Source organism: Stegostoma tigrinum, chromosome 9 (genome assembly GCF_030684315.1).
Source record: "Stegostoma tigrinum isolate sSteTig4 chromosome 9, sSteTig4.hap1, whole genome shotgun sequence".
Classification (NCBI taxonomy): domain Eukaryota; kingdom Metazoa; phylum Chordata; class Chondrichthyes; order Orectolobiformes; family Stegostomatidae; genus Stegostoma; species Stegostoma tigrinum.
Genome location: NC_081362.1, coordinates 95,722,201 through 95,737,487, shown reverse-complemented (window position 1 = coordinate 95,737,487; position 15,287 = coordinate 95,722,201). Strand labels below are relative to the sequence as shown.

General features: G+C 41.2%; 1 protein-coding gene across 2 annotated transcripts in view; it reads left to right on the top strand.

Annotated features, from left to right (window-relative positions):
* Nucleotides 1-15,287, top strand: part of LOC125454739 (CD276 antigen homolog) — a 57,481-nt gene that overhangs the window by 4,099 nt on the left and 38,095 nt on the right. For both annotated transcript variants that reach the window (XR_007248086.2, XM_048535868.2), the window contains exon 2: nt 9,243-9,301. Coding sequence is in view for 1 of the 2 variants with exons in the window: in XM_048535868.2 (XP_048391825.1) it covers nt 9,243-9,301 (59 nt within the window). In the remaining variant the exon portion in view is untranslated. The remainder of the gene's footprint in view (nt 1-9,242; nt 9,302-15,287) is intronic.

Genomic DNA, 15,287 nt, shown 5'->3' with positions numbered 1-15,287 from the left:
AGAAAGAGAGTGGACACCAGTGGGTGAATGGGGCTATCAAAGGAGAACAGAATAACAGCTCAACGTGAATGACCTTGAGTGAACCAAACCTATTGTCCTTACCCAGCCTATGTCTTAGTGTAATTCTGACCCATGTATTAAAATGTAATTTGCGTCAGGAGCAGGCCAGTTGAGCTCTTCAAGCCTGCTAAGAGTTGACTCTTGACTCCCGTCTGATGTAATTTAAGAAAGCATTGCATTGTAACAAAATCCAGCACGTGGGAAAGCCCAATGACCACCTTCTCAGGTATAATACCAGAAGGCGTTGGAGAAATTCTGCTTAGTTAGCAACATCCATAGAGAGGAATACGGTTGACATTTTGAGTCAAATCCTCTTCGGAACCACACTCTCCGGTAACTGTGGATGAGGAATACAATGCTGGTCTTGCCAATATCCTCGCGTCCCTGAGCAAATGTTTAAACCAAAACAGAAATTGCTGGCAATGCACAGCGGGTCTGGCAACATCTGTGGAAAAAGAAGCAGAGTGTTTGGAGTGGGATTCAACCCAAATCCTTTTGACTTGGAGAGGAGAGAACTATCCGTTGAGCCACAGCTGACACCTTACCCAACAAAAGCCTTCTAGTGTTTTATTTTGCCCTGTAACTTTTAAATTAGGCTTTAATTCCACAACTTTTTCACTCAGTAGTGAAAGTGCTGCAAGTTGAAACTTGAGTCTAAAAATCATCTATTAACAGTTTTGGAATAAAATTCCTCTTTCTATATCCATTTTTGTTCTGTCTGCTACCTCCTTTACTGAAACATTGGCTACAGCCTCATTTTTCAATGAGCAATTACCTAATGAATTCCAGTTCAATTAACTTTATCTGAAATTAAAAGGTAGTTTTAGTAATTGTGACCCTGAAACTTCCAGATGGTCACTTTAAAACAAAATTGTCTGGTTCACTAGCATCTTTTCAGGAAGGAAATCATGTCATCCTTGTTGCGTCTGACCCAGATGTGACTCCAGACTCTCAGCAACGTTTTCACCCTCTTCACTCATCATGGTTCTGCCTGCCCTTTCCTCTCGTCCTGTTTTTCCAAACTTGTTAGCGGAAATGTTCATCTTTTAATTTTCAGTTCTGGTAAAGAGCTGCACACCCTAAATGTTAATAATAGGCCACCTCTTTATAGACAGTGAGTCACCTGCTGTGTATTGCCTTTTCTTTACATTTTATTTATACACACCTGCAGAAGGGTGTAAAAGTTTCATTTGTTCATCCTAGAAATGACTCAGAAAGGAGGGGGTTCTGATTATAATTTTCTGGTTGCAAGCGATAAATTGTGTCCTTATTTTTCAAGTTACTGTTTCTGCAGATATATGTGCATGTACATACGTGTATGTGTTTGGGTGTGAATTTGGCTACTTGCTTTGGGATAGACGTAGTAACAGATGGCAGGATTGAGTTAGGCAAACACAGGGCAAGATGAAACATAGAATAGTTTTAAAATAATTACAAGAATGGGGGAGAAATGTATAAGATCTAAACGAAATCAAAGTATCGTGGGTACTGGAGATCTGAAATAAGAGCAGGAAATGCTGAAGAAATACAGCAATAAAATGTGAGGCTGGATGAACACAGCAGGCCCAGCAGCATCTGCTGCTGGGCCTGCTGTGTTCATCCAGCCTCACATTTTATTATCTTGGATTCTCCAGCATCTGCAGTTCCCATTATCACAAGAAATACAGCAGATGTGGCAGGATTTGGGGGAAGGGAGAAAAGCAGAACTAACTTTAAGTTCAATAACTTTTTGGAACACGTAGGAGTTGGAAAATGCTAAATTGATTTTATGCTAACATTACACAATACACCATCTTGCTGTAATGCTAACATTTCCGTCCTAGAATTGCTGGAATGTTCCAGCAAAACCCAATGCAAGCTGGAGGAACAGCACCTTGTTTTCTGCTTAGGCTTTTTACAGTATTCAGGATTCAGCATTTGAGTTCAACATCAGCGCGTGAACAAGGTCCTCCATCACGCACAGACACACGCTGTCAAGTTTGAATGGAATTGCTCTCAGCAAAGCTACTTTTTACTGTTCACACCAACCATTCATGATTGGAGAAACTTGGAATGTCTGGCAGCATCTGTGAAGAGAAAACAGTTTTGAATTCAGTGACCCTTCAGTGTTCACAAGTTCTGAACAAGGGTCACTGGATTTAAAATGGTCACTCTGCTTTCTCTGTACAGATGCTGCCAGGTCTGCTGAGTTTCTCAAACAGTTACTGTTTTTGTTTGTTTCAGGTCCCCAGCATCCACGGGTCTTTATTTTATTTAAACATTAACATCTATTTTGTTCTTCTGTTATCATTAACACTGTCTTTGTATTTGCTCTGTGTATGCTCACCATCTGTTCCACTAACTCCTCCCTTCCCTCTGTCAACAGTATAAAAACCCATCATTCTCAAACTGTGGACGGGTGGTAGATGTAAACTGCTGTTCACTGGGCTTATTAGCACCAAATGATTAGTAGGCTACTGTATCCAGCAAGTGAGAGAGAAACCAAATGGAAGAAAAAGGATTAATCACAGTTCTAAGTTAGACCATAACAGCGAGTCATGTTCTGAACTGAGAGCATGAAACCCCTTTTTATAGACAATGATTAATACCTGACATAGGGCTAGGGTCAGTGTGAAATGAGGGATGATAAAAACTGAGCAAAAAGCAATTTGGTGCAGTGATAGGAGATCATTACGGTCTGTGAAAGGATTACTTTTATTTCCATTTTCTATCCTTGAATTGCAAACAACCTGATGTCATTAGTCTTTTCACAAATTACAAATTTACAGTGTCTTTAATGTGGTAAAATTTCCTTCTCCAGACCATTCAGGCAATATATCAATTATAAGTCATATCAATTAGAGTAGGTGATCTAAGCTTGAGGTAAGTTTCAAAGGAGTTGTTTCTCCCTGAGGAGGAGACAGGATGAACAGCGTAGGAAGAGAAGTCAAGAAATGTGACAGCTAACATTATTGATGGCCATCACTTCATTAATGAGAATAAAGAGATTGAGGAAGTGTGAAAGGTCCGAATTGGAAGAGTGCAGAGATGTGGAGGTAGTTACACAAGGAAAGAGGGTCAGGCAAAGGATATGGAGGCAAGGCTGAGAATTTTTAAATTTGAGTAATTGCAGCACTAGGATAAAACTGACATCTCTGAGAATCTCTGTGTTCACAACAACATTGAAGAGAGGCTGATTTATTAAACCCATCATCTGTATGGGGATAAAATTGAGATAGTAGATTGTAAATTGCAAATGCTGGAGAATCTGAGATAACAAGGTGTAGAACTGGATGAACACAGGCCAAGCAGCATCAGAGGAGCAGGAAGGTTGACATTTTGGGCCTAGATCCTCCTTCAGAAAGGTCAGCCTTTCTGCTCCTCTGATGCTGCTTGGCCTGCTGTGTTCATTTCAGCTCTACACCTTTTTATCTGTATTGGGATACTCCCTCATGATTGTCAAGCTTTCAGATAATAGAAGAGTAACACCTTTATCAAACTGTGTTTTAGCTTTTAAATCCAGCAGCAAATTTATTAAAAGTAACAAATAAGCAGCAGTCATGGAACAGTCAAGCAACATATAGAAGGTCACACAGTTGTATCAAACTTTTATCTCTCCGCCTTCCTCTTGCTCCCTCCACCCCTCAAACAGAAGTAATAATAGACTTTGGCTTTGATTATTTTTAATCAGTTATAGGATTAACAATCTGTTTAAGTTTATCGTGACATCCCTGGATCAGGTTGAATTTCAACCTTGGCCCTCTAGAGGTAGGCTCACTAACATGGCCACTGTGCCAGAAGTCTGGTAGCATGATTTTATACAATGTACCCCCACCCCCCAACCTTCCATAAGTTAATGCTCATTTAAAACCATGCTGCTTGAATTCAGGATTGCGCTGAATTTAGTTTACCCATTACATTCGTTCATTGGCTCCCTGACCAGGAAGCATTCTTCCAACTCATGTCCTCCTTTTCCCCACATCTTTAAATATGTCTCTCTTGTGGATAAGGAGGAGGGGATTTGACTAAATAGTTTGAGTCCATGAGGCCCTCAGTAGAGCAAAGGGCCTAATGGCCTCTTTCTTTGCTGTAATAACTCTAACTAGATTGCTGCTATTCAAAAGGAACATAAATGAAGAGTAACCTTAGCAGGCTTACGGCTCACTGTAGTAACAAATTAAGGGTCATTAGATTGTTATTTACAGAAAAAGTAAGTAAACAGTTTGGAAAATAGCTTCTTATCATCACCATGGATTTCTAAATGTTCTGGTAATATTCCAGCAGCTTCAGTGAGATGAATTTAAATTAACCAAACATTTAAAATGCAACACCATTCCCACATTCGTGTTACAGATGGCTTCAGATGAATTCCAATTGTTTGTAAATGGGACTACATTCACTATGCACCGAGATGTGCAAAAGACAGTAAAAACAGTAAATACCCAGCAAGTCCCTTTTAGAATAGAGTTAGTGTTGTGCGTTGATCTATTTAGGATAGATTTGCGAAGGGTCGCCAATCTGAACATTAAACCTGTTACTTTGTGCAGCATGTTTTTTTTGTTTAAGATTTCTAGCAGCTGCACTATTTTGTTTTTATTAAGGTAGCTGGGCTGTCCATTTAACTTTTCATCGCAATGATGGCAGCCCTAAAGGATAGTACTCCCTCTGCAGTAAAGTAAGGTTTTGAACATTGTGAGCCTTCCCATTCAAGATTTCCATTCTTGGGATAAAAGAAGTCCCATCTTAAGGAAACACTTGTGTTGGTTCTCTGAAAGCCAGAAGTCTCTGGGTACATCACTGTTAGAGAATTTAAATATTTGGTCTAAGTCTCCTGTAGGGAATAATTTCTTTGAAGAAATGAGCCTGGTTTGATCCCTTCAATATATCCAGGAAATCTACCAGATCTGACAACTGTGGCTTGGGTTGTCAGCCATGGTTCACTGTGTAGCACTCCTATTTCTGTGTTAGAAAGATATAGGGTCAAGAGGGTCAAGTCTTACTTCAGACTGGAGCACATAACCCAAACTGATGCTCCCAGTGCAGTGCGGAAGGAATGCAGCACTGTCAGATGTGCCCTCCAATGGATTGGAAGTTCAAGTGAACCTTTATTTGTCATTGCAGGTAGACGCGAAAGATTCCATTATTGTTTCAAAGAAAAATAGGGCAGTTCTCCTAGTCAACATTTTATCCCTTGGCTGATATCACAAGACCAATTAGAAAGCAAATAAACAAGGTTATGAAATTGCTTTTAATCAACTCCTTAGGTTTCCAAATGCCTTGGTTATGTCAAAAAAGCTTCAGTGAGATGAAGTTAAATTGACCAAACATTCAAAATGTGACTGTTGATGGGGTGAGGGTGGTATGATTTGAACTGCCATTCTCTAGGATTGTTAGCACATAATTAGTTAAACTTTTGCCAAGTGGGAGAGGAACCAAGTAGAATGGAAAAGGTTGATCACCAACATAAGTTATACCTTTATCAGCAAGCCAAGCTCTGAACTGAGACGTGGAAACCCCTTTCACACACTGAGATGGTAAAAATAATGGAATCGACTGAAAACAGTTGTAGTGATGGGTGATTGTAAGGGTCTGTGAGTAATCTCCTGGACTGAACCCTATAATATTCAATGCTTAATAAAAATAGGAAGGACTGTGGATGCTAGAGAGTTCTGAGGAAGGGTCACTCGATCTGAAATGTTAACTCTGAATTCTCCCCACAGATGCTTCCAGACTGACTGACCTTTTCCAGCAATTTCTGTTTTGGTCTCCAATATCCAAAGCTTCTTTTTCTCATCAGGGAGATTTGTAAGAAATACCAATGCTAAATGATCGGCACTCTCCTCATATAGAATAAACATCGTTTTGCCTTTACTTCAGTATTTCTTGCACATTTGTCCTGAAGAATGCAAGATGAATACCTTTGACGAAATGGCTTCTTTCTTGTCAGCAATACTCCAAATTCTGCCCTAGTAACTGATTATACAGATGATATCCACAATTTCCAACAAATTAACCTGATCACACGAGTGAATCGTTTTTAAATTGTCATATTGCTATTTGTGGGAGCTTGCTTTGTGTAAGTTGGCTGCCACATTTCCAGTGTTGATATTACTTCATTTTGTGTTTTCTGGCATGCAAAGTGTCTTGAATACCAAAAGGTATTGTAAACTCTCTACTTCTTTCAGTTAGTGGGAAGATATCAGGGAGTAAGCTTCCCATTTGTCTGGCGCATAAGAAAGTTCTCAGTGCCTTATCATTGATGTTAGGTGCGGTACTTTTCAAGATGCATTTGGTGGGTCATAGTCCCAACACTTTTTTTTGTTTTACTTATGGGATATGGGCATTTTTGCACATCCCTAGTTGCCCCTTGAGAAAGTGGTGGTGGGCTGTTTTCTTAAAATGCTGTAGCCCAAGCCCCCGTAGTTGTTAGATCAGGTAGATTTCACAGATATATTAAGGGTTCAAATCAGCCTCATTTATTCATAGGGAACTTTAAGATAAATATTTCAGTCCAGTTTGACCTACCGTATCCCTTAAGGAGGGCATTCTAGGATTTCCTAGGATGTATTTCCAAGTCAGGATGGTGAACAGTTTAGATGAGAACTTGCAGCTGATGGTGTTCCCATGTATCGGTTGCCCTTGTCCTTCTCGCTTTTCCCAAAGTATTGTTACTTGAAAATTGAGTCTGTATAAACCAAATTCACTTTTGGGCTACGTTTAGTTTTTTCCCTTTTTGTTTGTTACTTCTCAGATATTTTGTAATGTGTACATATCAGAGGTCTGGAGTAATGTGATTTGGGACTGTTTGTGGTCAGCTCATACAGACAGGTGCCAGCCTTATCTGTTTATTTGGGAATACAACTTTTCTATAATCTGCTCTTTGAGCCATGCAGACGTGTGAAAGTTTAACTGTGGAAATAATAGCAAGTGGGGAATAGACAGAATGATCAAGGCAACTTTACTGACACATTTTAATTGTTCACACCAACCGACCTGTGTTCTTATGTAACAATAAATTAGCGTACATGGGGAGGCGATGGCCTAGTGGTATTATTGCTGGACAGTTAATCCAGAGACTGGGATAATGATCTGGGGGCCTGGAGTTGAATCTTGCCATGGCAGGAATTTCAATTAAGTAAATATCTGGAATTAAGAATCTTAATGATGACCATGAACCATTGTTGATTGTCAGGGGAAAGCCCATCTGGCTCACTGATGTCCTTTAGGGAAGGAAACTGCCATCCTTACCTGGTCTGGGCCTACATGTGACTCCAAACCCACAGCACTGTGGTTGACTCTTAATGCTCTTTGGGCAATTAGGAATGGGCAGTAAATACTGCCTCGCCAGCGAGTCCCTCATCCCATGAATGAATAGAGAAAATAAAGTAACAATAAATGACTGCATGTACTAACCCGACAACCAGGTTGGCTCTTCAGTTAGCTGCAAGAATGTTTCTGTCATCTGGACAGCCTGTTTCTTTACAGTAACTGCAGTGTTAGGCACAACACCCATTCAAGGACATTTCATCACATCCCTCCCAGCTGCTAGTGGTGGCTTTGTTTGTGGAAGAACGAAAATAACACAAACTGCTGGGGAACTCAACATTTTTGGGGAGAGAAAAGTGTTAATGTTTCGAGTCCAAAGACGACTGTTCAGGCCAGAGTTCCTGTACGCACACATAGTGCCAGACCTGTGATTTTTCTTGAACGTTTTCTGTTTTTATTTCTGAATTCCATCATCCACAGTGTTTTAACTTTGTCTGGGAGCAGTCTCCGAGGCTGGTGCCTGATTGACTTTCATGTTCACCAATTATGATTAGGTTGCCTGTGATTGACAGCAGATGGCCCAATGGTGGGATTGATACACCACACAAGGTAATGTAGCTGAGGCAGCGGTCGATACACTGTGTCTGACAGCCCAGAGACAGCGTGTCTGGTAACGGCTACGCTGTGTCCGAAGGCCTAGAGAGAGTGTGTCTGCTAGTGGCAATGCCGTATCTGACTGGTAATGTCTGCACCGAATGGGTTTGTGAGGGGACCCGGTGTCTATGTCTTTGCCCTGTCCCTCCTTCCAACTCCATATCTGCCCTGATTGCTCTTGTTCAGAAGTTGTACTCCAGGCTTGTTGGCAGCAGGGTGTGCCTGAGCTGACTCATTTCTGTGGGATTAAATGAACTGATTTTTCCAATTTTTTTTAAAGAGAAAGCATTCTGGTGTTTCCTATTGTTTTTCTTCCTGTTTTATTTCAGTTTTGCTCTGCACTGACCCTAGCTCCTCTTCCTCTGGCTGTTTGTCCCAGAAAATGCCACCTCTAATCACTCACCTTGCCCTATCCAGGCCTTTAAAATGATAAAAGGGTTTAACCAAAGGGGTCCGCCACAATTTTTCAAATGATATTTCTCTGATCAGGATGGAAATAAGGGAATATTTCTTTAAACACACAGCAGTTGATATCAGAGGTCTCTCTCTGTCTTCCCTCATTGCCTCTTCCATCTTCTGCTCCCAAAAGTCTGTAGATGCTTAGGTAAGGATATGAATGAGAAACGGGTTAAATCAAGCTAGTTTTCAAAAAGGGTCACTAAACCCAAAATGTTGACCTGTTTTTTTTCTCTCAGTAAATGCTACCAGACCTGCTAAGTTTCTCCTAGCAATTTTTATTTTTTGTTTTAAATTAAGCTGGAATCCGTTCGGGGGTGAGCGGCTGTGTAGTCTGACTCTATATAACAGATTACTAATGTGGAAAGGTTAGGTTCAGTCCTTAAATGAAGAAATTGGTCGAAAATTCCTTTCCTGCTGTCTGGTGTGATTGAAACCAGTTGAGAAAGTCAGGTAGACCCTGTTCCTTTCGGGAGTGGTGTACAGACGTAGTTGTATACATGCCTCCCCATCTCATATTCTTTGCGTAGTCACATTTGCAGATATGTGAATTAGCTGAAATGTGGGGAAACCAGTCAAAGGATTTGGAGCAGTGGAAGGTACGGTGTGTGCTCTTTCCTTCCCTAAATGGGGAAGGAGGAATTGTTCATTGTCTAGGAGTTATGAGGTGAGGGATTGAAGCATAGATATTCTAAAATAAAATATGCATGTATTTGAGACTTTGCTATGATGAAAGGTGGAGAATTACCTGCTGGTGGGGAGTCTAATTTTTTTTCCTTTAAGTTCAACTTCTAACTTTTTTTTTATATATACGTCTCTTCCTTCAGGATGAATTATCTCTTCCATACACTTGTTCTACTGACTGCTGCTGAAATGACCCGAGCAGGTAAGGGGATTTGTGCTTTTGTTTACAAGGCTTTACTATCTGCCACTTCACCCAGTGTGCCTCATGGTTAACTGGGAACTCTGGGGTACAGACTGAAGATCACCTCATGGAGAGGGATGACCTGCAGTAGCAGTGTAATCAGAGGGTCAGCCTATTACTTTGGGAGCATACATTCAAATCCAATCATGGTTGCTTCAGTTTATAAAATCTGGAATTGAACGCTATCTTCAGATGACCATGAAACCATTAAAACAAAAATAGCCCTTCAGGGAGTGAAATTTGTCACCCTTACAGAGTCTGATCTACATGTGACTTCAAATTCACAGCAGTATGATTGGCTTTTAACTGCCCACGACAATGGCTGAGGAAGCCCCTCAATTCAAGGACAATTAGGGATGAGCACTAAATACTGACTCGTGCAGCCATGCCCACTTTATATGAAGGAGAATAAAGCACAGGTACAGTTTGTGATGTTGTGTACATGGGTAAATGATAGCACCTTACAGAAAATAGCACCCGAAAACATGGTTGGAAATACTTTATTTTTTGAAAATAAATGTGAAATGTTGGGAGGGAAAGAGAGGGGACTAATAGGACTGCACAAGCACAATGGGCTAAATGGTTGCCTGTGCTGCACATTTGAGCATAAAATCTTTGCAGCACAGAAACAGGCCAGTCAACCCATCTTGTCTATTCCAGTATTCACTCTTGGACACCAGTTTTACTCCATCTTATGCTGTCAGCATAGCTTTAATCCTTTCTCCTTTTGTGTATCCAGATCACTCTCAAATTTACCCATTCTATTCGGCTCAAACAGTTCTTGTGGGACAGACTCCGTGTTCTCTTCCGGGCTGTGGACATTGCTGGATCATTTATTAATTGAATGTACTGCTCATTGCTTGCTTCCTTTGTGCCTACAATCGGAGGTGAACCTTGTATTTTTGTGAACCTTCCTTTACTTGTTCATTGCTCTGGTCAGTGTTAGTTGCAATAGTCCACAGGCTTTTCTCTCATCAGAGAGAGATGATTGGTGATGGCTTATCCTGAGGATCACCGTGCCTAAAGCAAAGGGCGAGGTTGAGAAGGACAGTCCTTCATGGTGACTTCAGCCAGTGAGGGAAGTGAACCCATGCTGTTTGCACACTCAGTATTGCAAACCAGCCATTGAGTCAACTGAGCTAAATTAGTTTAACTTTGTCTCACATATTTTGCTGTCCTGGTCTGTACCAGGTTCTCTTATCTAAGTGCCAGTGAGTTTCAGAGAGACAGGCAGCCCTGATCAAATAAATGCACCGTCACTCCCCTGAGTAAATATGTTTAACTCGTGCTTGTGTAATTTGATAAGTCTGAATAAAAAGCAAAGACAACTAAGCTTGTATCCGTGGTCATGGTACAAGATTCATATTGTGTTAAATGCAATTCAGAGGAACTTCTCAAACTGGAGGCAGATGTGCTAGAAATCCAAGGTGTACCAATCCTGAAACATTTGGGTAGAGTACATGGTCTGTATCGGGTTAGCAGAAATCTGACAGGCATCCGAATTGTTACACCTGTGTGCAACCCACCTCTTCCCCCAAAAAAAATAGCTTGGCTGACGACACTCTATCTATCTCCTCTTCACAGATTTATTTCTGATGTGTTTTTCACTTTGTGGTTTGTCCTCTTTCAAGATTCTGGTTGTGTAAAGTTTGGAACGGTTCTGAATGTTGTTTCATCATCTGTGGAGAAAATCCTGATTTGTTTTTTAAACTTTGAGTGCTTTTGGAGTTAACTATGAGAGGTGCACGCAAAGGGAATGTGAGTGAATACATTTTGTATGACCCGGCAGCTTAATCAGAGTGTTATTGGTTCCTTTTTATCCCAGGCTGGACAGGAAAGGTAACTAGTTCAGTTCCCTGCCCCAAATTGTTGATCCAGCTCCAGCCAAATGGAAAGAGCCACTTTGCAACAACCAGTACCGCTTCTCAGTCAGACATACACTGAATGTAAAAGAGTCTGTCCAAAGTGCTGAGAAAGTCACACACTGGGAATGAAAGAGGGAGTTTCTGATTCAAATACAAGACATGGAAAGTGATCGAAATCCCTTTTAAAATAAAGGGAGAGATGGCTGGCAGTATGCAGCTATCAGGTGGCATCTGTGGAGACAGAAGAATGGAGTTAACATTGCAGCTAATTACCAGTTAGTTTTTGTTTGCCAGATTATGTTCAAACTATACCTGGGCTGAGAGCACTTGGGAATTCGGGAGCAGAAAATGAGTGTGAGGTGCTAGAGAGCAGCACATATCTTTGGACCTAAGGCACGTAGATCCAACTATGAGATGGAGAGCTCGGTTCTGTGCTCCTTGTTGGTTAGTATGATATACCATGCGATTGTCCAGATAGTAGAACCTGAAACAGATGGCCTTCAGTCTTGCATAGAAAATTGGATGAGGGGTAGACCATTCAGCCCTTCGAGCCTGCTGTGCCATTCAATGTAATCATGGCTGATTGCCCAGCTCGGTTCCTGTTCCTGCTTTCTTCCTTTACACCTAGATCTGCCTCCTTGAAAACATGCAATGTTTTAGCCTCACCGCTTCCTGTGGCAGAGAATTCTACTGGCTCTTTACTCTGGCTGAAGGAATTTCACCTTATTTCAGTCCTAAATGGCCTGCCCATATTCTTGGACTGTAACCCCAGGTTCTGAACTCACAGGCAGCGTTCCCTCTGATTTTCATCCAGCTGCGTGGTCCTGTAAGTTTTTTTTTTAAATGTATGGCATTGACTTCAGGACCTGGAAGTCAATTCTGTGCTTGATGTTTCAGCACTATTTTCAGCACAGAATCTGCTGTCATTGGGAACATTCTTTCTGCATTTACCCTGTCCAGTCCTGTGTGAATTTTATTGGGGTTTCTCTGGGATTCCCCTCTCGTTCTTTCAAAATCCAGTGATACAGCACTAACCAATTCAGATTCTCTTCATATGGACTTGTTTCCAGCTGCTAACTCCTATATTGTGATTTGAACGTTAATCGCTAATATGTTGGTGAGAACAATGCAATTCCCACTCTATTCTGCCCTTGTTGGTCTGCAGAACATATTGGCTTGGTTGGGAATAAATACCTTTTGGAATCTCTAATTGGTCAGGCTGTGTGACCGGTTGTTGCTATACTGGAACATTTGCAACCTGCTTGTGTCAGATTCATGAGGACTGATGGTCCAGCCCTCTATCGTCAGCCAGACCACCTGAAGGACAAAGTGTGACTCTCAATTCAAACATAGGAACAACTGCATGATCACACCCAACAAATTGGAACAGGAAGAGACCATTTATCTGGTGCGGCATGTTCACCACTGGGTCTAATTGTTGCTGATCTGTGTTTTGATTGCAACAGAAACACAAATTACTGGAGAAACTCAGCAGGTCTGGTAGCAGCTTTCACCTTTATAGTTCTGAGGAAGGATCACTGAACTCTGTTAATTCTGTTTCCCTTTTGACAGATGCTGCTTAGTTTCTGCAATAGCAATTTCTGTTTCAGATTTCTAGCATTAGCATTTCTTTGTTTTATTTTGTGTTTTGACTACAGTTACCTGCCTTGGCTCTATGTCCCTCAACACTCATCCACGAGGCATCTATCAATCTCTGTTCCGAAACTTTCAATTGAACCATATCCTTGATGCCTCTTTTTAAAAAGGAGTTCCAGACATTCACTACTCTTTGTTTGAAGAAGTGTCTTCTGACCTTAGCCTTGAATGGCCTAGCTCTAATCTTAATGTTCTGACCCCAACCAACTCAATTCTGCACTCCTCCCACCAAAGGAAACAGTTTCTCTATATTGACCCTGAATTTCTCCTCTCAAGTTGAACATCTCAGCAGCCTCCACCAACTGGCCATTGTGATTAAGCAGCAACAAACAATGGCAGCCACCAAGGCAAAATAGTGTGGGTGCTGAGTTTGTGGAATGAGACCATTCTACATTGATTATCAGACTGGTACTCCTTTAAAGGAGACTTCTTTTGATTGTGGAATCTCATGTTGTGTAGTTAATTCACTTCCCTGAACAGCCCACCTCCTCATTGGAGTCATTTCTCTGTACTCGCAAACAGTTTGCTCCATATCCTCATAAACAGAGCTTTCCCTTTCTGCTCACGCAATTTTTGTGCCTATTTTATTAACCTGGTAGCCATCTGTAATGGAGAGGGATTAAGTCCTGTGACCCACACCAATTGCAGTGAAGTAATTTGCATTAATCGCTGAAATTAGTTGAATTGTTTCAACTTCTTATACCAACAGGTTACATTGTGTGAGGTGTTGTAATGAGTGAAAAATGTGTCTTAACCTGTTCTTAGCTGATTGAAAAATTATATAACTCTGATAAAACTAATTACATTTTAAGACTGAGATAGATTGATAGGTTCTTGATTATCAAGGGTTACGGAGAGAAAGCAGGAGAATGGGATTGAGGAATTTATCACCCATTATTGAATGGCAAAGCAGACTCGATGGGCTGAATGGCTTACTTTCTGCTCCTGTGTCTTATTGTCTTATAACTTACTTTGAGAATATCAGCTACAAATTCTCCTCCAAGCTGCTCACCGTTCTGACTTTGAAAAGTATTTCTGTTCCCTCAGTGTCACTGGGTTAAAATCCTGGAGTTCCCTCTAAGGGCATTGTGGATCTACCTACAGCACATGGACTGCAGCAGTTCAAGAAGTCAGCTCACCACCACCTTCTCAAGGGGCAGCTAGCGGCAGGCAATAAATGCTGGTCTAGCCAGCCAAGCCCACATCCATGGGTTAACCCAAAAAGAATTCTGCAGAAATATTTCCCAGAATTCATGAAAACCTCTTTTGTAATAATTTGACTAGAATTTGAAAAGGAAGCCTAGAATTGTTTCTCCCAGCTGGAGATTGTGGGAACTTAGTCAGCAAAACCTTAAAATAACTCTCTTATTTCTTTGTTACTTACCTTTTCGCCTTCTTGAGTTGAACTTGTCGTCATGGCCACATGATAAACACAGACATTATTAGGTCATTATGGAGTAATCATGGACCATGCAACTGATGGTTAACGGTTTTCCCCACAAATTGAACTGGTTCACTGAACAAGATCAGATTAAGAGTAGTGGAAAGTACAAAGAAAGATGTTTACAAATTGTTTCATTTATTCGGCGAGACTGATCATACTGAATAGCAGAGAAGTCTCAAGGAACCCGAATGACATGCTCCAAATTTTGAATGTTAGCATAAAACCCAAAATTGAGCATATAGGAGGGATGGGATGTCTGTGTCTCGGAACATGTAGCAAGATGACCTGAAATTGGACGTACCTCATGACTGACTTAAAAGGAGCCAGAGGACAACTTTTCACACAGAGGTGGTGCATCTATGGAATGAGCTGCCAGAAGAGGTGGTAGAGACTGGTACAGTTACAACAATTAAAGGACATTTGGACAGGTATATGAACAGGAAAAGGTTTAGAAAGACATGGACCAAATGTATGCAAGTGGGACTAGTTAAGTTTGGAGTACCTAGTTGCCATGGATAATTGGATCGAAGAACGGGAACAGTCCATGTATGACTCTGACTCTAAATCACTGGAAATGACAAACTGAAAACAGCCCTACTGATCCTACAAAGTTCTCATTGACATCTGGGGGCTCATGCCAAAATTGGGAGAACCATCTCACAGACCAGTCAAGCGACAGCTTGATATGATTATACTCATGGAATCATTCCTTATAGAGGATGCCCCACACACCATCTCTGGATATGTCCTGTTCCACTGAGGTGGCAGTACAGTGGTATACAGTTGGGAGAAAGTTGCTGTACGAGTCTTCAACATTGGCTCTGGACCTTGTGAAGCCTCATGGCATCAGGTCAAACATGGCCAAGGAAACCTCCTGCTGATTACCCACATACAATAGACAAATAGATGATAGGTGCAGGAGTAGGCCATTCAGCCCTTCGAGCCAGCACCACCATTCATTATGATCATGGTTGATCATCCA